Raw genomic sequence first — 26,042 nt, 5'->3', positions numbered from 1 at the left:
CCTAATCCCTAAAACTTTTCTCTAACCATTGATAAAATAGGTCCCAAGTTTGAAAGTATTCTGTTTCTTCTTTTTCTTTCAACCTTAAAGTAAGTCTGTCCATTTCCGCACAGTAGTATTTTTTAAATTATTTCTTCAAATATCAACTTAAGATATTCTTATACCTTTCCTCTAGAGAAAAAGCAATTAATAGTGTAGAGATTAATAAATGGTGGTAATCTACCTGACAGTCATATTGCATACCTAACTTAAACTCAAAGTAGGTATCGCCAAGTTGGTCTATCTTAATAATATCCTTTCTGATTTCAAGAAATGAGTACATGATTGCAATAGATCTAGTAATCTCAAAGTTGTCTTAAATATTTCACAATTTAATTATATGATCATTACTACTTTGCTTCAAACACCATTTTCAAAATAATACTACTATAAAAAAGCAACTCTTTTAAAATAATCCAGTTGTTTTGCTGCAGTGCTAGGCTCTAGGATTAGACAATTAATGGCAGATTTCCATGTGGATTTCTTTGGAGCATTCATTTTATGGAATAGTCTAATTAGTACATAAATATTATGTAGTCATTTGGCCCTGCATTAGTGAACAGAAAAATGTGATATCACAAAAGGTATGATGCATCACAACAGCCATTTAGAGAAGTCAGGAATCATGAGATTGCTCCTTTCCTCTCCTTCTGCCTTTATCAAACCTTCCATATATTGCTGATGTTGATCTCCTGTCTTCAATATCACATTGCATTATTAGAATCTTAAAACAAGAATATATTAAGCAGAGGTCTTAAACAAATTATAAACATCCACTCCAGACTTGGGATCAAAGTCAGGTTTTCAAAGCTTTCCAGGAGCATAGGAGAGATGGTACCATACTTATCTCGGGAGGTAACACTGTTCTAGAGGGGGGGGGGCATAATAGAGAAAGCACACTTTCTAGTACTACTTTCTACTTTGGATTTGGGTAGATGCACATTTCTACCATGTTGGAGCTATAAAAATCCAAATAGCCAGTGATGGGATAAAAAATACACAGAAGTCCAACTCCTACCGGTCAGTCCGATTTTTGCAGTCAAGATATGATAGCTCTTGGAAAATGAAGCATAAATTTAACAAACAAGTGTATGAAATAAATATGAACTATAGCGAATAGCTGAATATAGTTGTTGAGTTACTTATGGTCATATTTTCTAGACAGTATTTGATATTTGTTAGGCCAGATTATTAAGCTCCCAGTTGTATAGTATACTAGTCATATAGAATGAAATTCTTAGGTTTGAATAGTTGACAGCTGATTCAACTGTTTTCAACTAGATGAAAACACAAACAACCTATAGAACAATGCTATAGGTTTCGAGACATACAATATATGGAAGGGCGTAAATCTGTATTTTGGCTTCTGGTAATTATGGTTGTTATATGGTATATTTTAAAAATCTACTGTAAAAAATTTAAATTTTAAAATCTAATAAATTCTCTTTCTTGCACAGTTTAGGTTTATTCAGTTTACTTTCTAATATTCTAGTCATGTCCTCTATAATGTTATTGTATTTAATGGCTGGTATATTGAATTCCTTCTACTTTTATTCAAGCCAAATATTCACTTAAATTATGTTTAAGAGAAGCCCTTGTCTGTTCCTAAAATTTTGATTATCATGTATTTCCTTTTATAAGCATCAATGGTACTTCTGTATAGTTTGAGGTTTTCATTGAATTGAAATTAATATTGTGATTTCCAAAGAGAGGTATAGCAGGGGAGGGCAGTAGAGGCTCTTACAAGAGAAAAGAGACCTCTGCATTGGTTCAGGTCAATTTTTCTAAGCTTGTTGGCCCTGTCCTGGCCTTAGGTAGCAGAATTTTTGGGAATCTTAATATCCAACTGATGTTCGTAAACACCAGATCTATATGGTGTAAATCCATATAGGGTGTTAGACAAATATATAAAGCTGGAGTGTATAATTGAGACTTAGCTAGGAATAACGGGGAGAAATTTGCCCAGCCAACTTTCAGATCCTATAGCAGTTTCATTATCAATGGAGGAGAATTTGTGATCCTTATGATAAGAATTAGCTGTGCCTGAATGTGATCACTTATGAAAGCATCTGTGTGAAGATGCACTTCGGCATATTGGGGTTCTGTTGATGTATTCCAGCTACCCAGCAGAGACTACCCATTAATTACTCAATCTTTGTAATAGTTTGTGGGAAAGGGCTTGATAGAATGTGCTAAGAGATGCTACCAAGGGAATGGACAGATCAGAGACAGCATAATCCACAGCTGGATAGCGGGCAGGGCAAGAGGTTTGGAAGAAACCCTTCCTATTTTCTCAGGCTGTACGGGGGGGGGGGGCAATTGTACTTTCACATTTGTAAGATTCTTTTAACATGGCTTTACAAGAAAGTTGAAATAACTCATATGTTGTGTTTCCTGTCTGGTCTACCTGGTGAGGCTGACAATCTTGCAGCTGATACTGGAATTTCTAGGCTTTGGCTGTTAGGTGACTCAATTTCCATATTCTGAGCAATGGTTCTACTATAGCTCGTGAATTTATAGCTTCCATGGCAGCTATGGCTTCATGGCAGGACATAAATATTATAAAATAAATAAATAATTGACCCTGATTATTTTATACTGGTACCAGCAGAAATATGAAGTTTCTTCTTTGCATAAAGTTGTGCTTCACATGGAAAGAGTAAAATGAGGCAAATAGTTTTAGGGGAGACCTCTGTGTGTAACACTTACCCAAATTCACAAGTTTGTCTAAATTAGTAATTGAACATTTGTAGAAAAATAATGTGCAACATCAATGATGATGTTATACATTCACTTTTGTCCGATTCTTGGCGATTCTATGGGCCAGGTTGCTCCACATCTTCTGATCTTGTTTAATGTTATGTGTGTGAGTATTCATATTGGCATGAGTTGGAAATTATATTTGGATATCAAACACCTCTATAGTTAATGAGACATATTTTATTTGCTAAATGCATCTGTCTCCCTACCTCCCTTGTTAAAAGATTTAGCTTTTTCAAATTATGTAATTTTTAGATATGAACTAGGCAATGAATTACAATATTTAGGATACACTGGGATTAAAAACTGAAATAATTACTTTGTCATTTTCTCCTGCCTTTTATATGTAGCAAGGAAATGATTGTGTACAACTACTATGCTTTGGCAATTATCAAGTTATTAGTAGGATCATATGTTCTGAATGAAGTTTTTTCAGTGCATTCAACAGAGATTTTGGTGACACTGAAAAGTTAATGAAACTAGTTTCTGTTGTCAGGTAGCTTTAGGGTGTCCCGTGAATACAGAAACCACCTTAAGCATTTTTCTCTTGTTTTCAAATCTTGATCTGAAAATGAAGCATTTCTCCTAAGAACAAGGACAGCATGTTGCAGCTTGTTGGAATAAAACTTGCCCACCAATGTAAAATGAGAACATTAATACTTCATGTGGGAACATGACTTGCTTTAAACTGACAAGATCACTGCAATTTGAAAACAACATAGAAGTCCAACAAGCCCCAGCAAAATTCTATTTTTAATAAACTCTGTTAAGCTTAAAAAATAGCTTACTAAAATGCTTTCGCTACTTGGATGTTATGTTAAAACATTAAATTAATTAACCATACCTAAGGGTTGTTATATCTTAATTTGCTATTTCCACTTGGATTATCTTTGTATTCATTGTTCATGATTTATTCAAATTGGGATTACTTTTTAAAGTATTTTATTCTTGTCATTGTCATCTCAAGTTTCCAGATTCTTTGACATGTAAAGTTAAGTATTACAGGGGCCAGTAGCACTCTTGTATTCCTAATTTCAAAGATCCTTCCTTCCTTCCTTCCTTCCTTCCTTCCTTCCTTCCTTCCTTCCTTCCTTCCTTCCTTCCTTCCTTCCTTCCTCCCTCCCTCCCTCCCTCCCTCCCTCCCTCCCTCCCTCCCTCCCTCCCTGAGTGAGAAGGGAGTTGGAGTTGTGTGTGCTGTATCGCTGGAGGTTTTCAAGAAAAGGTTGAATAACCATTTGTCCAGGATGGTATAAGGACTCCCACCTTGGGCAGAAGGTTGGACTAGAAGATCTCCATGGTCTCTTTCAGCCCTTTGAGTCTATGATTGTACTAAAAACATATTTTGATGGAATCCAGCAATATAAGAAATGAAGAATTGCAACAACAATATATTTAGCATTATGATTTTTCACAAAGAGAAAAAAGCCTTATTTATTTCTTTATTTACAACTCTATGGTTTATAATAAATTCATGAGAACTAGTGGTTCTAAATGGTATATTTCTGCTCTGAAGATTGTAATACAACTTCAACTAGCTGATAAATGCGGTGCAATTGATTGTAGACCGGATAGTATAAAAGGAATTTGGCATTTTCTGAGTCAAGATTTACAAAATGAAATTTGAATTTTTGAGAAAGGTATGATGACCTGAAGATAGTTCTGCAAATGTATTTTATTTATTTATTTATTTTATTGCATTTATATACTGCCCTATTCCCGAAGGACTCAGGGCGGTTTACAGGGTAATTAAAAACCAAGATACAAAAGTTAAAAACAAATTTAAAAAAAATTATATATGTCCCTGCATAAATAAAACCCCAATTAAAATAAAATTAATCCTCAGCCTGGGCCAGAGAGCTCGAAGAGCCAGGTCTTCAGGCCCCGGCGGAATGAACGGAGGTCGGGGGCAGTCCTCAGCTCCACTGGCAGCTGGTTCCAAAGGGCAGGCGCCCCCACTGAGAAGGCCCTATCCCTGGGTGTTACCCGCTGGCAATCTCTTACCGGTGGCACCCTGAGAAGACCCTCCCTGTGGGAGCGCACTGGACGAAGGGAACTTGATGCCGGCAGCAGGTGTTCCCTCAGATATCCCGGACCCAAGCCATTTAGGGCTTTATAGGTCATCACCAGCACCTTGAATCTCACCCGGAGGGCAACTGGAAGCCAATGCAGCTCGCGGAGTAGAGGTGTTACATGGGAGTATTGGGAAACCCCCATCACAACTCGCGCGGCCGCATTCTGCACCAGCTGAAGCCTCCGAGTGGTCCTCAAGGGCAGCCCCATGTAGAGACCGTTGCAGTAGTCTAAACGAGATCACGAGCGCATGAGTGACTGTGCGTAGAGCATCTCGGTCCAGATAGGGTCGCAACTGGCGCACCAGGCGAACCTGGGCAAAAGCCCCCCTGGTCACGGCTCCTATATGGTCTTCAAAATTGAGTCATGAATCCAGGAGGACGCCCAAGTTGCGAACCCTATCAACGGGGGGGTAACACCTCACCCCCCATCGTTAGAGATGGAATAGTCTGGTTGACCCGAGATGGCGATATGCACAGCCACTCAGTCTTGGCGGGATTGAGACGAAGCCTGTTTCTCCCCATCCAGACCTGGACCGCCTCCAGGCAATGGGACATCACGGCGAGGGCATCGCTGGGTTGGTTCGGGGTGGAAAGAAAAAGTTGGGTATCATCAGTGTACTGATGATACCCCACCCCGAAGCCACGAATGATCTCACCCAACGGCTTCATATAGATGTTGAACAGGAGGGGCGAGAGAACCGACCCCTGAGGGACTCCACAAATGAGAGGCCTCGGGGCGGATCTCTGCCCTCCCGCCAACACCGACTGCGAACGGCCCAGGAGATAGGAGGAGAACCACCGTAAAACGGTGCCTCCCACTCCCAACCACCTGAGACGCTGCAGTAGGATACCATGGCTGATGGTATCAAAAGCCTCTGAGAGATCTAATAGGACCAGGACAGAGGAACAACCCCTGTCCCGAGCCCTCCAGAGATCATTCACCAGCGCGACCAATGCCGTCTCCGTGCTGTGTCCGGGCCTGAAACCCGATTGGTACGGGTCCAGATAATCAGTTTCCTCCAGGAACAGAGGAAGCTGATGCGCCACCACGCTCTCAACAACCTTCGCCAAAAAGCGAAGGTTGGAGACTGGACGATAGTTATTTAAAACAGCCGGGTCCAGGGCAGGCTTCTTGAGGAGGGGTCTCACCACCGCCTCCTTCAAGGCGGCAGGGAAGACACCCTCCTTCAAAGAAGAAGTTATTACTGCGTGGAACCAGCCTCATGTCCCCTTCCGAGCCGCATAAGCTAGCCAGGAGGGGCACGGATCCAACAAACAGGTGGTGGTGCTCAGTCTCCCCATGATCCTGTCCACATCATCAGGGGAAACAGGATCGAACTCAGTCCAGATAACATGCTCAAGACCGTCCGATTCCTCCACATCAGACTCTGCCCAGTCAGAGTCCAGACCGGTCCGGATCTGAGCGATTTTGTCCGCCAGATGATGACTAAACTCCTTGGCTCGTCCCTGTAAGGGATCCTCCCTCACCTCCTGATTAAGGAGGGAGCGAGTTACCCTAAACAGGGCGGCCGGGCGATTATCTGTGGACGCGATAAGGGCAGCAAAGTAGTTAGACTTCGCCGTCCTTATCGCCGCAAGATAAGACCTTATAAAGGTTCTTAGCTGCAATCGGTCAGATTCGGATCGGCTGGACCTCCAACTGCTCTCTAGACCCCGTCTCCGACGATTCATCTCCCGGAGCTCCGCAGAGAACCATGGAGCCCAACGGGATCTGCGTAGGGTCAGAGGTCGCAAGGGTACAACACAGTCAAGTGCCCCGGTGGCCGCCCTTTCCCAGGCATCAACCAGGACATCGACTGGGCTGTGGGTAAGGGTGATGGGTATAGGCCCAAGCGCCCTCTAGAACCGTTCCGGGTCCATTAGGCGCCTGGGGCGGAACCACCTGGTTGGTTCTGCAGCCCAGCGGCGGGGGGTGGCCCAGAGATAAAAACCAGGTCAAGTGTGTGACCTCCATTATGAGTCGGGCCCTCAATAACTTGGGTCAGGCCCATGGCCGTCATGGAGGCCATGAACTCCCGAGCTAACTCAGACGACCCTCCCAGTGAAGGCAGGTTGAAGTCACCCAGAACCATAAGCCTGGGGAACTCCACTGCCAACCCTGAGAGAGTGTCGAGCAGCTCGGGCAGGGCTGTTGCCACACAGCTGGGCGCCAGGTATGTGAGCAACAAGCCCAACTGAGCCCGAGGACCGCATCTCAGGAGGAGGGATTCACTCCCGGCCATCTGGACAATGGTAGCCTCCCGCGGACATAAAGTTTCCCGAACAACCACCGCCACCCCACCACCCCTGCCCTGAGCCCGTGGCTGGTGTAGCACCCAGAAACCTGGAGGGCATAACTCAGTCAGAGGCACCCCTCCCTCCGAGCCCAACCAGGTCTCCGTAATGCATGCCAGATCTGCGCGTTCCTCCTCGATCAGATCACGAACGAGGGGAGCCTTGTTAACGACGGATCTGGCATTAAAATAAACCAGCCTAAGCTCAGGGACCTGATCACCCTCATCCCCGGGTAAGAGGGTGCTAACCGGAGGGTCGGAGCGTGCCACCGCTTGAAGATAGCGAGGGCGCGATCCCGGGTATTGATGTGGCCCTCCGTGCAACCACCTGCTGCCATTCCCTATCGTCCTGGGGATTTGACACCCCACCCCAGCACATGCGGAGCCAGCAGCCTCCACCCCCAACCCCATCCCGCCAGAGGCCATAACCGGCCCAGACTGAGTGCCGGTTAGTAATTCCCTCCCCTCCCCACTATTCCTCCCCCTCCCTAACCCTTTAGGGAGAGTCAATAACCGTGGTAAAGACCAAGGAACGGGTGAATAGATCAGTTCCTTGAACCTCTCTGAATAAGGAGAAGACTGGAGATTACCCTCATATGCTCTGGTCAGCTATTACTTAGAAGGAAACTGTGGGACAGCGTGAGAGATAACAGGATCAGCCATTTTGCTTGCAACCTTGGCAGAGCTTTTTAAAGGAAACTCAATTCACAAATCTCACTTTCTAATCACTTTCGTAAATAGTTTGTTTAATTATTCTAAAGCTATTAGAGAATTTGGAACATTTGATTGAATTAAGATTGTTAGTAGTAAAAGCAAGTAATATAAAATTGGTCTTTTTGATCAAGGTTAAAATAACCCATTCTGTTGTAATGTTCAGGTAGCCCTTCATGGGAGTTTTCTGATATCAGGATTGAAAAGATATTGTATGGGTTATAGATAAGGTATGGGATGGAGAGATATTTGTTTAACCTTATGAAAGTGAAGAGTTATTAAATATGTTTATGTGTAATGGGATAAAGGTTGGAAGTCACTTTTTTATATATATTTATTTTTCTCCTTTCTTGCACTTTTTATTTTTTATTTCCATTCTGTTCTCTTTCTCTTAGTTTGTATTAGTTTTTACTATTCTAATTAACATTTTTAATAAAAATATATATTTGGAAAAATTGATTTACAGAATAAAATTTGATACTGTATGAAAACCTATTTTCTATCCATATATTGCAGAATGCAAAAATATAAAATAACTCTGGATATTTAATATTTGAAGAACTCCAAGTCCCAAGTTCTAAAAGATAATTGTTATCTAGAATATAAAAAGACCTGAGTCTTCTCAGTTATGTAAACTCTAAACCAATATACTTGATATTGACCTCCTGTGTACAAATGCAAAATGAATTCCTGCATATGTGACTGAACTAGCACTTGATCAAGTCCTATGGAAAACTAATGAAATCTTCAAAAATATATTCATAAAGCAGAGTATAAAGAATATATGGCAGACCATACAGCAGATCTAACAACTGACTAACATACTACAAAGTTATAGTGTATTATTAGCATATTCTTTTCAGATTGTTGCCTAGTTATCATTCAATGTAGAGAATTCCACAACTACAGATTATTAACAAATCACATGGTATATGATGCTGTCTTAACTGAAACTATAACAAATGTTTTTATATAAATAGTAAATATGTGTGTATCAATCTTGTATTAATTAGTTTTTGTAGACTATTTCCAGTTGTGAAAGAACTGAACATCTGTGCTGGTTACACAAGTGGTGAGACAAACTGCTAGAGATTTAGCATACAGAATTATTGACAGCATGCAGAATTATTGATAGGCAACAGAATAGTGGAACTACAGAGAAATTAGTCTGGGAAGTTTACTTATAATGACTATCCTTACTATCTATACTTTATTATGAAAAATTTAGTTTCAAAGTAGAAAGTGGAGAATTGTGGACATTTAGCTCAAAGTACTTTCAAAATCTGAATTACCATAGCATTGCTCAATTATAAATCAACAACATGGAGAAATAAACAGAACTTGCCACATGTATGAATGTTAGTGGAGGGCAGCCATAGAATGCTATGAAAAACCTGCTGTTTTAAGAAGTTGTAGATGGATTTACCTTCTGCCCTTGTCTTTCATGCAGCACTTTTTCACCTTTAGGTCTGAATCGATATATGGCCACAGTTCTCATATATGACAGGACATCTTCTGTAAGAATGTCTTTGTTCACACAATTGTATATTTTGATTTCCAGTGGAGTTATAAGCAGTGAATGGCTCAGTGGTTAAGATGCTGGGCTTGTTGACTGGCTTAGTGGTTAAGATGCTGAATTCAAGGCCTGAACGTTGCACAACAGGGTGAGCTAGGGTGCCTAGCTCCTGCCCACCTAGCAGTTCCAAAGCATGCAAATGCAAGTAGATAAATAAGTACTTCTTTGGTGGGGCGGAAACAGTGCTCTGTGATGTCGTGCTGGCCACATGACCATGGAACCGTTTTCAGGCTCAATGTCAGCAACAACTAGAGGAGTAAAATCCATAGAGACTCTTTTTTTTCTTTATTAGCAGTAAAATAGTATTAATTTTAAATCTTAAGTCTTGAAACTGGAGGGTTTCTTTTCCTTTTTAGCTTTTTCCTCCAAGTGCAAAGTTCAGGTTTTTTTTAATCAATTAAGTTGACCCATTTGTTGCAACAGGAATTAACTCACCAGCATGTTACTGAAATGTTATGGAGATAGAATGACTGGCTCAAAGCTTTCATGCTTAAGGTAGACTAGAACTCAGAGTCTCCTGTTTTTTAGGCTGGTATCTTAACCACTAGATCAAACTGGCTTTCAAATGACTCTTAAAATTGGAGTATTTGGTAAAAATAAAAAAATAAAGTTTGGCTGTGTTGCCTAAGGCTTGCAGGGATATGAAATGTCCTAACGGTTCATTTGCACATAAACAATATAGTTGGGCTGAAGATAAGTTTTATGTTTTTCCATTCCTCCATTAAAAGCTACAGGCCTTAGAGCATGTTTTTCATAAAATAAATGAATAAAATGAAGCATTCTATCTTTTGCCACATAATAGTTTCTTCAGAAAATAATATCATCAAAGAAAGTAATAATATCAATACTTATGAAAGAGGGTAAATGAGTAAGAATTAGCTTGAAAATTCATTTAAAATAGTTGTTTTTTGTCAACAACAAATATTAGGAACTTTACATGGTTGCTAAGTCCATGGTAATGTTGAAAATAAAATGAATATTTTGGAACAAGGCAGAAAAGTGATTATGGCTAATCTAGTACTTTATTTATTTTTTCTTGGTTCTGTCAGTCTAGCTGTGCATCACCCCCAAAAGAATCTTGCTTGTTTTCCTGTCAGTATTAGTGGCGGCAGTCTGACCTGGAAGTGAGCCGAATACAGTTGCTATCTTCTTTAAAACCCGGAAGTATTAGCAATTCACTTCACTCTCTCAGCCAACTATATTTATCTAGGATATGATGTATTTGTTCCATGTGATTGTATTGTTGGAAGATAATTTAGGGCACACGTAACAGTGCTGAAGTGCTGCAGTTAATTAAGTTATTATATAATGATTAGGGAACTATTACATGATGCAACTTCTTTGTAAAAAAGAACAGGTATGCTGAATTCAGAGAAATGCCACTGGATATGCAAAAACAATGCTATGTCCTTTTTTGCAGCTGAATATTTCCTTGATTACTGTATTAATGATTATTTTTTAAAAAAACCTCTTTGCTGGCAATATAAGGCCTCTCAGATGCTATTAAACTGCAATATGCTCATAGTTGCCATTGACCATGACAGAAATTAAAATTTAAAATATCAGGAACACTCTATTTAATTTACTATGATAAATGTGGAGATACCTCTTGTTGAAACCTCCTTATAGAGAAAAATCCAAACTCAATGTAAGGAGGAATTTCCTGACTATGAGAACTAAGCATTGGGACCTAATTCCTGGAACTGTGTCTGCTCCATTACTGAGAGTTTTCAAACAAATGTTGGGCAGTCATTTGTCTGGGATAGTCTGATTATTGCTGCCCTGGGCAAAAAGGTTAGACCATGTGCCTTCTAAGGTTGCTTCCAATTCTGTGATTCTGTCACACTGACCACCATGAGGCTAAGAAGAGCTATTTTGTTCTTTAATTTTGCTTTCTGTAGGAAAGAACCATAATGATGATAATTCACAAATTATCTGGTTTATTTTAAGGAACTGTATACAAAGTAATCTTTTTATTTATACAGCTGTTCTGTATATTTCTCTGTGTTTATGTATTTTCTGTACACTCTAGCTTCCTACAAGTAACTATCATATATACATTGCCCTACTGCCTCTAGTATTCTGGTTCAAGATTTTCTAATCTTGTGGTTTGTTACTTTTCTTCAACTCTAGTATCCACTTATTTTGTTTTTTAATACCAAGATGTCACACTTCTTAGAACCATCTGGCCACATTATCAGTATTCTCCTGAACCCTTTTCAACTATTTTTTTTTCAGTTTCAACTTTTTGCGTTGCTTTTTCATACATCCTAACTGTTGTGTGTGTTCTTTCTTTTTCTATTTTATTCTTTAGCATGTAATCACAATAATCCAGGGAGAGCTTTAGAAGAACTATAGATTTTATTGTCACTACCAAACCTTTTCCTCATTTCAAAATTAATTAGTATTTTTTATTTTGTATTGGTACTTCGTATACCTAAGATAATGTGATTCAATGGAACATGGGAATATATAAAAACTGCAGCCATTTTTTGTATTTGAGCAAGGAAGTAACTTTTTGTTGTTATCTTTAAACAATTGTGAATATGTACTTTTAAGATTACAGTTCAAGTTAACCTCTTTAGAATATTCTTCCAGTTCTCACAGCAAAATGACTTGGAGTAATTACATTATAAAATGTAGGCTGATAATCTTTACCTTATCTTGACAATAAATATTTGTTCCTAAATTTGTCAATTTTGACAGTTAGAAAATTTCCTTAGGCTAGGATTCTGAGCTTCTCTGAAACCTACTATGGTGAAAAAGCCGTGGTGGCATAGTGGTTAGAATGAAGTTTTGCAGGCTAATTCTGCTGACTGCCAGGGGTTCGATCCTCACCAGTTCAAGGTTGATTCAGCCTTCCATCCTTCCGAGATCAGTAAGATGAGGACCCAGATTGTTGGGGGTAATATGCTGCCTCTGTAAACTGCTTAGAGAGGGCTGTAAAGCACTATGAAGTGGTATATACAGTTGCAAGAAAAAGTATGTGAACCCTTTGGGATTACGTGGAGTTGTGCATGAATTGGCCATAAAATGCGCTCTTAACGTCATGCAAGTCACAACAATAGAAAAACATAATCTGGTTAAAATAATACTACACAAACATTAGCTGTTGTCATGTTTTAATTGAACATAAGATGGAAACATTCACAGTGCAGGGTGGAAAAAGTATGTGAACCTTTGGACTTAATAACTGGTTGACCCTCCTTTGGCAGCAATAACCTCAACCAAACGTTTCCTGTAGTTGCAGATCAGACCTGCACAATGATCTGGAGTAATTTTGGACCACTCCTCTGCACAAAACTGTTTCAGTGTAGCAATATTCTTGGGATGTCTGGTGTGAATCGCTCTCTTAAGGTCATGCCACAGCATTTCAATCGGGTTGAGGTCAGGACTCTGACTGGGCCACTCCAGAAGGCGTATTCTGTTCTGTTGAAGCCATTGTTTTGTTGAATTACTTGTATGCTTTGGGTCATTGTCCTGTTGCATCACCCATCCTCTGCGGAGCTTCAGTTGGCGGACAGATGGTCGTACGTTTTCCTGCAAAATGTCCTGATAAACTCTGGAATTCATTTTCCCATCAATGACAACAATCCGTCCAGGCCCTGAGGCAGCAAAGCAGCCCCAAACCATGATGCTCCCTCCACCATGTTTTACAGTGGGGATGAGGTTTTGATTGTGGTGTGCTGTGCCTTTTTTTCTCCTCATATAGTGTTGTGTGTTTTTCCCAAACAACTCAATTTTGGTTTCATCTGTCCACAGTATATTTTGCCAGTAGTGCTGTGGAACATCCAGGTGCTCTTTTGCAAACTTCAAACGTGCTGCAATATTTTTTTTGGACAGCAATGGCTTCCTCCGTGGTGTCCTCCCATGTACTCCATTCTTGTTTAATGTTTTCCTTATTGTAGATGTGTCAACAAAAATGTTAGCATGTGCCAGAGATTTCTGTAGGTCTTTAGCTGACACTCTAGGATTCTTCTTTACCTCATTAAGCATTATGCGCTGTGCTATTGCAGTCATTTTTACAGGACAACCACGCCTAGGGAGAGTAGCAACAGTGCTAAACTTTCTCCATTTGTAGACAGTCTGTCTTACCGTGGACACATGAACATCAAGGCTTTTGGAGATACTTTTGTAACCCTTTCCAGCTTCATGCAAGTCAACAATTCTTGATCGTAGGTCTTCTGAGAGCTCTTTTCTGCGAGGCATGATTCACATCAGACAGTGCTTCTTGAGACCAGTAAACCCAAAACAGGTGTGTGTTTTTAAAGGGCAGGACAGCTGTCAGCAACACATCCAATATCATCACACAGGTTGGAGTCAAGGTTGGCTCACTCCTGGCTCCAATTAGCTCTTGGAGAAGTCATTAGGCTAGGGGTTCACATACTTTTTCCACCCTGCACTGTGAATGTTTCCATCTTATGTTCAATTAAAACATGCCAACAGCTAATGTTTGTGTAGTATTATTTTAAGCAGACTGCGTTTTTCTATTGTTGTGACTTACATGACGTTTAGAGCGCATTTTATGGCCAATTCATGCAAAATTCCATGTAATCCCAAAGGGTTCACATACTTTTTCTTGCAACTGTAAGTCTAAGTGCTGTTGCTATTGCTACCTTTCCATCCACCTAACCCTCTCTTCCTTTCCTCCTCACTCTGGAATTTAAAGTGGAACAAGATACCCTCTATTGCAATTCACATCCAGAAGCTAAGTTAAAGGAGTGAATTGAACACAACAAAGTTCTTCACATAGGAAGGAGAAATCAAATTCCCATGATTAGGATCAAGGATTCCTGTTTAATAATAGCCAAAAATAACTTGGAATATACCAAACTAAATTTGAGTGATGTGTCTACAAAAAATACTTAAACAAATTTTAAGACACATCAAAATAATAATTAAGCTTACTTGCACAGCCAACTAGATGTTTAGACTGGATTTGGCATTTTCATCTACCTATTAAGTCCTCCCTAAAGACCTGAAATAGATAGATGTTGTTTCATGGTGTTAAAGCTATTACTACATGATGTAAACCGTCTCAAGTAATGCTACCTTTTGCAATTGATTGATTTTGTCAATGCCAATGGTGTTCAAACAATGCTTCAGATATTTTGGGATTGCACCATTACTGTTGATACCATATCTGCTTTCTTTGGCCACAGTCTTTTTATTTCTATTTGCAGGTCTTAATATTTTGTGATTTTTCCAGTTCTTTCTTTTCTGTTCCACTGTCTCCAGTGATTGCAACATCCACAGTCCAGACATTTTACGGTTTTTTTTCCATCAATTACTATTAGGTCTGGGGTGTTATGTGGCAGGTGCTTGTGTGTTTGAATTCGAAATCCCCAGAGTACTTTAGCTTCTTCATTTTTACCACTTTATGATGGCACCAGTTCTTTGCAGATAAATGGATTTCTTGCAAATATTGCAATGCACCATTGTTGCTTCTTTATCGTGCCATTGTTTGTAGTCAGCCTCTGCAATCTTCTTGCACCAGCTAACTAAGTTGTCCACTATTTCTTCAGCTTCCTTGCATAGGTGACACTTGGTGTTTGTTGCTATCTTTTCAGTTCTGGCTTTATATGCATTTGTTCTTAACGCTTGGTCTTCATTTCTGCAGCCAGAATTAGCCCCTCTGTCTCTTTCTTCAATTTTCTTACTCTGAACCATTCCCAGGTCTTGTTGTTACCTGTTTTGCCTGCTTGTGTGTGCGTGCGTGTTTCTCTCTCTCTCTCTCTCTCTCTCTCTCTCTCTCTCTCTCTCTCTCTCTCTCTCTCTCTCTCTCTCTCTCTCTCTGTGTGTGTGTGTGTGTGTGTGTGTGTGTGTGTATATACTGGCTATGTAATTCTTTGGCTTGCCACATCCCTTTTATAATCTTCATTTGGTCTTTCTTGTAGGTCTGTTTAGTTTTTCTGGTTTTTAATAAGCCTTAATAGTGCAGTAGCTTAGTGCATCTTTATTACTATGTTTCAGGTATTCTTCCAGTGCTCTTTTTCTTCTTCAAGTGTCTGGAATACTTGCAACATTGCATGTCCATCTATTCTCATTGATAAGTAGAGGCTGTCAATGTCACTGTATGGATGAAGGACATGATTTATTATCATTTTTCTGGTCTTCCTACCCAGGACTTTTAGTTCTGCTGAGTCAAGTCCACTATTCCAGTTGTGTATCTAATGACTAGAAGTGCCCAAGTGTTAATTGCCTTAATGGTATTTCCTCCACAGAGTTTGGATTTAAGTTCTTCTTCACTCTCTGGATATATTCACTTCTAAACTTTTTCTTGACTTCAGCATACTTGATGTTTTCATATTGAAGGATGCCTAGGTATTTGTAGTGATCTTCTTCATGCATACTCTTGATGTTATTTCCATAGGGCATTTTGATCCCTTCAGTTTTTATTATTTTTCTCTGTTGATGGTGAGGGTGTCACTTTTGTCCAGTCCAAACTCCATTGCAATACCTTGTAGCTGTGTGTATGGACAATGTGAGCAGCAATTATATTCAGACAGTGTTGTTTCGTAGAGCTTCAGGTTGTCTATGTAAAGGAATTAGGATAGCCTGGCAGATATTTTTGATGTTTGATAGCCATAGCCCGACTTGCTCAGTGTTGTTGACATAGGAATCACTGCAGTGACAAACAGTAGTTTACCGGGCTGCGTGAGTAGCTGGGCAGTGCATATGCGTGTGCGCATGCTCAGTGCCCCTCATAACACTGTTGCTGCAAGTGTTGTGCAGGCAGCGCCGCTAGTATTGCGCGGATGGCAGCGCCACAAGTGGCAGGTGGCCCGCGGCATGATCCTTGTGCGGGGGTGGCAGCACGATGTTCATGCCAGGAATAGCATTGCTGCGGGCTGCAGTGCGAGCCTTGCATATGGGTGGCAGCCCAAGCCTCGTGCTGGGGGCAGCATTGCTTGAGGCCACAGCGTGAACCTTGAGCTGGTGGTAGCATCACTGCGAGCCTGGAGGCGGCAGAACCACAAGCCTTACACAGGTGCCACTATCACTGAGAGCCTCATGTGCATGCTCATAGCCATATTTGCCTGGTGCGAATGCTTGCAGCCTGTTTGTATGTGCACATGAACGTGTGGCCACATTCACATTTGTGCATGCGCGGATAAGGCACCTGCCTCTCCCTCTTCTACTGGGCCGCCAAAACAAAAAGGTTGGATACCCCTGTTCTAGTCGATGCTATCACAACAGTTAACCATTTGAAAGTTATTGGTAAGCAGGTAATTGGTCCATAGTTGCTTGGTGATGCTCCTTTTTTGAATTTGTGTGTAAAATAGTTCATAACAAGATTATAAGCAAGCAATCTAAAACCAACCAAGGTATAGGTGGAAACTATCCTTTCTTCCTCAAAGCAATGGCTTCAATCCTGTTACATATTGCAGGTAAAAAGAAAAGACAAAATTGTTTAGACTTTGATTTCATTGTAAACAGATTCTGATACATAATTATCTCTGCAATTCCTTCATAACAGCTAAATGTGAATATTGGGATTTCTTTTTAAATATATGATTGTGTCTATTTTTGGTGGACTCTATGACCCAAATAATTTTCCCAACAATGTAATTCTGCTATTACTTTATGTGTAGCTTAGGCTTTAACTATTTTTTAGTGGTGTGTGATGCATTGTACATAGTTACAAATGACATCTTTGGAAAATAAGGATGTTTATATCTTTAAACCATTGTTTTAAGCCTAAATGTGGGGGTTTTTTACATTTCACAGTCTTAATTAACCTTCCTTTACAAACTCTATGGACATGTTAAATATGAAGATGGGAAGCAAATTCCCTTAAAAGGTAAATGGCTTTTAAGAATCCATTAAGAATACCCCCAAAACCTAAAGAATAGATTCTTAAAATAATACATTTCAGTGTCAGTGGTATGTATTTAACAGTTATTAATTGTATTTACAAAGTAGAACTTGTTCTCTGTACTTTGTATAATCAGCATAATATTTAAAGCAGAGCCAAATACGTTGCCAGACTTCTGTGGCTTCCAGGCACCTGAGAATTCTTGTTTCTTAGTAGGCAAGAATGGGAGAGGTGACCAAAGTTTTTAACTCTATAACAAGAAAAAGCAACTGGAAAAAAATGGAATTTTGTCAAGGCTTGGAAAACAGATGTAATATGGCATGTGTCTTCAGTGTTTGTATCTTTTAATCTTTTAATTTTTTTTGTCTAGGAATTGATTCTAGGATGGAACATGATGGTAGATAGAGGAAATCATTATAGCTGATTGTGATCAATCTATTAGCATTTTGCTCCAAAAGCATTAATCAGGTTCTTAGAAGCCTGCTTTCACTAAATTTTGTATATCATGGCTCATAACTTTTAATAGTCCTGTCATCTGTAATTTTGTTGTATTTGGAGTCCTTTATTCCCCTTAGAAGAATTTTTTTTATTTATAGATCCAAGCAATGCGTACGTTGGGGTAGATGCTAAATTTTGTATCCAGTACTCTATACTGTAAGTTAAACAGATTATAGTTGTCCTGAATTTCTCAACATTTTGTTCATTGTTATTGTTCTCCTTACCAAAGAGACAGATTCATTGTGTCTTTCCATAGGGATGAAGAAAAAAAATCAAGACAAATCATTATATTTCTTTAGTTGTGCCTATTCTATAGTTGTGTATGTAATCTTCAGTTCTTTAAAAAAAGGATTAAAAATTGATTTCATGAAGGATTGAGTTTCAGTGACAAAACTGTAAATGTTTTTGCAAAAAGCCTTCAGTGCAGACTACCTACTAAAGGAATGGGGTTGGGTCTTGCTCAGCCAATAGCATGAATGTACTGCAGGTTATTAGAACCGTTTGTTTTTCTTCTGTGAAATTGCATAAGGCATGATGCCAGATGAGAAGCATTAAAATTATTATAATTCTTTTTGAAGTTTTACCTTGAAACTTAAATTATGCTATGAGGTTAATTAGCTCAGGGCTTTTTAATGATGCATGTCCATAAAATCATATGTGTTTTACCATATGTCACAATGGTATTATCTAGGGTTAGAAATTTTGATTCCAGTTTCCTTGATTTTTAGACATAAGCTAATATACAAATATCCACTTGCAATTGTTAGGATCTCTTGTTGTTGCAAGCACTACATGAACTGACAAGAAAAACATCCATATATATAAATAAGGTAAAGGTAAAGGTGCTAGTCGTTTCCGACTCTAGGGGCCGGTGCTCATCTCCGTTTCAAAGCCGAAGAGCCAGCGCTTGTCCGAGGACGTCTCCGTGGTCATGTGGCCGGCATGACTAGACGCCAAAGGCGCACGGAATGCTGTTACCTTCCCACCGGAGTGGTCCCTATTTTTCTACTTGCATTTTTTACGTGCTTTCAAACTGCTAGGTTGGCAGAAGCTGGGACAAGTAACAGGCGCTCACTCTGCTACGCGGCACTCGGGATTCGACCCGCCAAACTGTCAACCTTCTGATCGACAGGCTCAGCATCCTAACCCACTGAGCCACCGCATCCCTATATATATATATATATATATATATATATATATATATGTATATATATATATATATGTATAATGTATATATATGTATATATATATATATATATATATATATATATATATATATATATATATATATATATATATATATATATATATATATATATATATATATATATATACACACACACACACAATTTTTCGTAAAGCACTACAGTTACGATGCAAATGGTGATGTAGATTCATTTTTCACTATGTATGTTGAGCAAAGAAAGTATACTTTTGTCCTTTAAAATATTTGTATGGAATTAAAATATTTGTCTCAAAAATTAAGTGATCTAAAATGTTTATTTTGTGGATGAAAATGTTTTCATTGAAGATAAAGTTCTCTGTAGAAAAGACAGCAAGATGAGGCTATCCAGTTTTGACAATTTTGGAATATACACTTTAAAAAGTATTTATTAATCTTATAAATATCTTTTCAGTGTAATGCATTTTTATTCAGGGTTTAGTACATTTGCTATTAGTATGCTTAGATTGCAGCTTTTGTTCTTTTAAATTCATAGGTAGTTGCGCCAAATCTATCAACTACTTAGATGTTGCCAAAGTGTTTTAAAATACCTATACAAGAACTGAATGCTACTGCTGAATGCTGTTTTTCATTAGTAATCTAATGCCCTCATTCTAAAAAAGTGGGTGCATGTCCTTTCTACCTTTTAGGATGCTGGCCATAGAGATCTGATTTACTTTGGTGAGTAATTCTTCACATATCTCTTAAAGGCTCAACACTTTTTTGCTTGGGGTGTTCATATGACTCACCACATTAATCCACACCCATTATCTCTTCCCCTCACAACAGAGTTGATACTTATGCAAAGGCAGATGAATGTTGACATTCTTCTAAAGCTACCAGCAAAAAAATCTGAACTGTATTAACCTCAATACATCAAAATAGAGGTTTGAATCTAAAGATGGTTAACTTTGCACAAATGCATTCATGAAATGAGTTTTAGGTTTCATGTGCCAAACTGTTTCTATGTCATTGGATTAGATGCACCTTACAGAAGCTGAATTCTTTAAATTACACAAGCATAATTTTATTAATTCAAAGATTTTAACCATAATCTTTCATTATAAAATTTGTTCTGTTTTAAAGTATAGTTTGATTCCAATGAATACTGCAAGATTATATTACAGGGAGAGAAAGTTCAGAACAATATACGGGTAGTCCTTGACTTACAACTATTCATTTAGTGACAGTTAAAAGTTATAACAGCACTGAAAAAAGTGACTTATGACCATTTTTCACACTGATCTTTGCAGCATCCCCATGGTCACATGATGAGATGCTTGGCAATTGACTCATATTTATGACGGTTGCAATGTCCCAGGATCATTTGATCCCCTTTTGTGACCTTCTGAGAAGCAAAGTCAATGGGGAAGCCAGATTCACTTAACAACTGTAGCATTACCCCCTTGGAGGCTGCCAAAGCACAGGCCTTCCTAACTCTCCCCCTTTAGTCCCACTCAACAGCTGCGCTCTCAAGGCATTGACAAAATGTGCAGTTTCAGCGGGGGCTCTTGCGAAGTGAAGAGATGGCAAGTTCTCATTGTCAGAGGTGGGTTGCAGGAACAAAGGTGACCGACCCCTAACCACGGCAGTCAGTGTGTAGCAGTATTTAACAGCCTCAGGCACTCATAGCAATAATAGTCAATAGTCCGTATCAGTCATTTGAGAAAACAAGAAGTGTGTGTGAAAAGAACTCCCTGGCTCCAAGCAGCAGCAGAAACCACAAGCAGAGATAACCAACATCCCGCAGTCACAGCTCGCTCTGCCAGGGCAACTCCCCACAATGTTTACAGCATGCACAGGTGGTAGTGATCAAGGTTTGGATGGCTGCTGGTCTCCGAGGCTCACCTCTTCTTCTCTTCTGTCAGGACCCGTTGTCCTGGGTCTTTCTCTATGTCAAATCCCCCCCACCGTTTCCTTTCTAGTTAAACCCTGGTTCAGCACCCCAGGCAACTTCCTCACTTTCACTCTGTCTCTTCCCCTTGCTCAGGATATCCCCCTGCAAAAGATAGCAATAAAAGCCCCGTCTCCCTCTCTTCCTCTCCTTCCCACTACCCCAAAGGAGAGGAATCACCTAAAACTCCAATTCTCTTCAGCTTCATCTGGTCTCTCCCCAACAGCAACAACAACCCCCCACCCCCTTTCTCCTTCTCCTTTTTTTCCCTTCCCCCAGTCTACACCCACTGTGCCCAAACCGGCAGCAGCTGTCCAAGCTTTCTGCTCCCCTCTCGCTGGCCAGGCTCCCACAAAGCCTTTCAGTCAGTCTGCTACACACTCCCCCCACCTAAGAACTTTCTTTAGTCCCCCAAAGAATGGTGAGTTTTCTACTAAGCATCTATTTTATCCAGGAGCGAATCAAACTTTATTTTACAGTAGACATCACTCTCTGTGCTATGACCTGGGGCATCATATGTTAATCTCTTTACCAGATGTATCACCCGTCTTGGCCTCTGGGCTTTGGGTGCAGTGGTATCGCAGGCACCATCCTCTTGTAACTCCTCACCCCTGGAGGCACCCACATCAGACGGCTCCTCCTCTAATTCTGATGATTGTGGGGTTTGTGAAGTGACTAGGTCCATCTCTAATGGCTCCTCTAACTCTGTGATCCCTGGGGCCAACAACACCCTTTGTCCCAACCGTCCCTCAGGCTGATTCATTACCTCAAATCCTTGAGGGGTCCTCTCCTCTTTACAAACCTCAAATATGGGTCTGGGAATATTGGGCCCAGGTTGTTTTAATTCCACCTCAATACCCACCCTGAGGTGTGTGATCCCACTATCCCCCGATGGCCACAACCAACCTATACAACTTTCTTCTTCTTCTTCAGAATCTTCTATCTCCCTTGCTACAGATACAACAGGTTTCGCCCTTGTCCCTAACCTTCTTCCTACTGTGTGGGACTCAGATGCAATAGCTGACTGGGTGACTCATATCACCTCATTCAAGGGCAGTAAATGGTTTCAATGCCACACTTTCAAAAGCCCTGAACTCCCCTCTGGTTGTATCCAGTACACTGGTAGTCCTGGCAGCTTTTCATCAATAACATACAACTGGGAGCCCCAACAATCTGCCAGTTTGTGCTTCCCAGAGGGACCCAAATTCCTTAAATAGCACCCGATCACCAGACTGCAAGACTCTCACTGTCAAATCATAATTCCTCTTATTCCGCCATTCTCGAACCCCTGCGGCCACAGGCCTTTTCGTAAGCCCCCTTCTGATTCTTCCTCTATCTACATAGTTATGATGTGACTTGACTGAGGTCTCATCCATTGAGGTGCCAAAGACTATGTCCACAGGCAGGCAGGCTTCCCTACCAAACATCAACTGATAAGGGGAATACCCAGTGGCATCGTTTCTCATGCTGCTGTATGCATGCACAACAGTAGAAATATGTTGCGTCCAATGTTGTTTCTGTTCTTCAGTAAGTGTTCCCAACATATCCAAAAGAGTCTCCTTGTGGGTGATAAGGAGTAATATGTGATTTCTGTATGTCCAGTAAGCCCAATAGTTGCTTAACAAACCTACTCTCAATGTCCCTCACTGTGCTGAGGTAACCCATAATGTACAAAAAAACTCTCCACCAGTACTTTGGCCACCATGACTGTGTGCTGATCTCTTGTCGGAAAAGCCTGGGCATAGCAGATAAAATGATCAGTCACAACCAATACATTTCCTTGCCCACGTACATCCGGTTCCAGACAAAGAAAGTCAATGCAAACCAAATCCAAAGGCCCTTAGTGTAAATACCGTCTACATGCACTAGCACTATTGGAGAAGGGCCCAATAACTGCGGGGGAGCCCCAATAGTGGGAGCTGCAGTGTCTGGCTTAACAACCCACACTTGGTTCCCCAAAGGATGTTGCTGGGGCCCTGTTGCTCTAGTTTCTGGTAATTCAAAGGGACAGAGATTTCTCACTAATGGATGTACTCCCGTCACTCCCACCTTCAATGGGGGATTCCCAGGGAATCTCTTGTTGGGGCTGACTGATATCTCCGGGCATCTAGCTAGCTCCCTCACTGGGGTCCTTGGCAGTTTCCCGACTGAGCTGAGTTTCCCGATCTTCTATACAGTTTCGTACACACATGCTTATAATGCCCCAAACCCCCACAATTACAACAAACCACTGGTCTCGCTAACTGGAGCAGGCAACCCCCCCATTAGTTGGCCCAACTTGACCCCCACTCAGGGGTGAGCCACCCGCTACTGTCTAGGAGGCCATTATCTTGGTTAAGTCCAGTATCTGAGCTTGCTGTCATGGTTCTGATTAATGAGACAGTTCAAACAAAATTCAGGCATTTCTTTATCTAAAAAGTCTTAATAATGAAATGCAGCATCGGCACTCATGGATGGATGCCAGAATCTGAATTCTCCTCCCCTTGACACATCATATCCTACAGAATCTCCCTCTCCTAATTACACATCATCAATCACATTCACCAATTAGTTTTACATATGAAGTTTCACTTCCCCTTCTGTGTGCAGCTCTTTCTTATCTTCTCACAATAGCCATTTGACATTTCCCTCCCTTCTGTGAGTCAAAGTGAAGCAGTTTAAACAAAAGGCTGTCTCTTATATTGTCAGTGCAAAAACATGTCAATGTTTGCAGCATTGACACTTGCATCGTTGTTAACTGGTCATCCTCCTCCCTAACCTTTCCCACTCCTGGGCCTAAAGGCCATCCAACTGGCAACTCTGTTGTCGCTTTCTTAGCCTCCTCTACTACCTCGGTCACCCGGACTTTCCTTATAAGCTCATGATCCCTCAAACACTCCCTTTAGCTTCAACCTTTATTTAGTTCCAGACAGAGTCTGAAACCAAAGCACCCCGCGAGAGTTGTTCTATCCTGGCTTGTTCCACTTCGGTTGCGTCTAATTCCCCCCCCCCTTTCCACCACCTGATATAATAATCTATTCAGGCGATTTATATATTCAGACAGATTCTCACCCCTCTTCTGGTACTTGTGTTCCAGCCAGAACAATCAACTAGAGATGGTCTCAGCAGACCTAAATTCATCATGCAGCAAGGAGAGATAATCACGCACAGTAAAATGTCCCCGACTCAGTGTTAGACTTCTAATAGCTTCTGTAGCAGGGCCCTTTAAACTTTCTCTAACTTGTTGCCTTTTTGGGACGTCCGGTATATACCATTCCTCAACTGCTTGTATTGCCTGTTCCATTGAGGCTTCATACTCTTCTTCCCCTTCTGGCACCAGCTGTATCCCAGAGAAAGTACGTAATTTCCTATATCCAGCCCCTATACAATAGCCCCGCCAGGTTTTGAATGGAAGTTAAACTTCCCCCAGCCTGTGCGGACCCTCCTTCTCTATGGGTAAAGAAGCATGTTTTTCTTTCTTCTGGCCTAATGGTTTGGTCAAGGGTGTGCCCCATGCAATCGGAAAAATCACCCCTGCTCTAATATCTTTAGTCAATTGCAAATTTTCAGCCTGAAAGCACTCCGGAATGCTCTTCTTCCATTCTAACAGTACATAAAAATGGGGGGAATCCGCCCTTGTATCTATCACATACTCCCTCTGATCTGGGACAAGGACCCTCAATGTCTGAAAAATTCGCTTTTCTGACCAAACCTTGCCAGGAACATCAATCACTATGCTTGTCCTCACCTCAATATTCTGTTCTTCGCACCACCAAATAACCGCATTAGGGTCCATTTTCTTCCCCTGCTCATATCTCTGCATGAGACTAACTCTCCCTTAACTAAAAAAATGGGGAGGGCGGTAGGGAATCCCAGACGAGCTCCCACGTGTAGCGTTACCCCCTTGGAGGCTGCCAAAGCACAGGCCTTCCTAACTCTCCCCCTTTAGTTCTGCTCAACAGCTGCGCTCTCAAAGCATTGACAAAATGTCCAGTTTCAGTGGGGGCTCACGCGGAGTGAAGAGATGGCAAGTTCTTGTTGTCAGAGGGGGGGTTTGCAGGAACAAAGGTGACCGACCCCTAACCACGGCGGTCAGTGCGTAACAGTATTTAACAGCCTCAAGCAGTTGTAGCAATAATAGTCAATAGTCCGTATCAGTCATTTGAGAAAACAAGAGGTGTGTGTGAAAAGAACTCCCCGGCTTCAAGCAGCAGCAGAAACCACAAGCAGAGATAACCAACATCCCGCAGTCACAGCTCGCTCTGCCAGGGCAACTCCCCACAATGTTTACAGCATGCACAGATGGTAGTGATCAAGGTTTGGATGGCTGCTGGTCTCTGAGGCTCACCTCTTCTTCTCTTAGTAGTAAATTCTGGTGATACCTTTCATTGCTAAAAATGTTTTGATTTCATGTGATGTTGCCAAAATTCCTACACGACTTTATGATTTCTGTATAATATAATAAACCTTCTTGCTCACTTTCAGTTTCCAAGAGTAATGAAGAAAACTGCCATTGATTCAATTGAGAGTATATAAAATTCACTCTTTTCTTGTCAAACTTCAGCACATGTTCCATTTTCACTACTTTTGAGTACAACATTTCCTGGTGTGTAATGAAATGACCATGATGAAACTTACTATTGAGAGCATTTTTTTTTCTGGCTGGCCAATATTCTAGCCAGTAGTTTTAAATCCATTTGTCTTTTTCCTTCCTTCCTTCCTTCCTTCCTTCCTTCCTTCCTTCCTTCCTTCCTTCCTTCCTTCCTTCCTTCCTTCCTTCCTTCCTTCCTTCCTTCCTCCCTCCCTCCCTCCCTCCCTCCCTCCCTCAATTGTGATAATAAGTTGAGGACTATGTGAATTTTTGAGGGAGGGGGAGTTACCCTTTTGGAAGGACAAGAGAAATTCAACCTTTTTTTCCTTTAAAAAAAGTTCATGTTATTTGCTGTTATTTCTCTCCTAAGCATTTCCCCTACTAACATGTATTCTGAACCAAGAATTCATAAAACTTTATGCTGGAGTACTGGACTTTTTAAGTTTGCTCCAGCCCTTGAATTAAGAGAAAAATTGCTATATTCTTACTGGCTAAGTGCCACATATATTTCAGTAGCATAGCCTATATTCTGTGACATTTACAATTTAGGAAAATTTTCTGGTTCACTGGATCTGAAAAAAATGCTA

The 26,042-nt window shown here is 40.7% G+C and overlaps 1 protein-coding gene across 1 annotated transcript in view; it reads left to right on the top strand.

Moving 5' to 3' along the window:
• AFG2A (AFG2 AAA ATPase homolog A) overlaps positions 1-26,042 on the top strand; it is a 138,001-nt gene that overhangs the window by 94,968 nt on the left and 16,991 nt on the right. Inside the window, exon 15 of the mRNA XM_081332723.1 lies at positions 19,642-19,672. Coding sequence (XP_081188849.1) covers positions 19,642-19,672 — 31 coding nt within the window. The remainder of the gene's footprint in view (positions 1-19,641; positions 19,673-26,042) is intronic.

Source organism: Vipera berus, assembly GCF_964194415.1.
Source record: "Vipera berus genome assembly, chromosome: 7".
Classification (NCBI taxonomy): domain Eukaryota; kingdom Metazoa; phylum Chordata; class Lepidosauria; order Squamata; family Viperidae; genus Vipera; species Vipera berus.
This window is presented reverse-complemented; position numbering and strand designations above follow the sequence as displayed.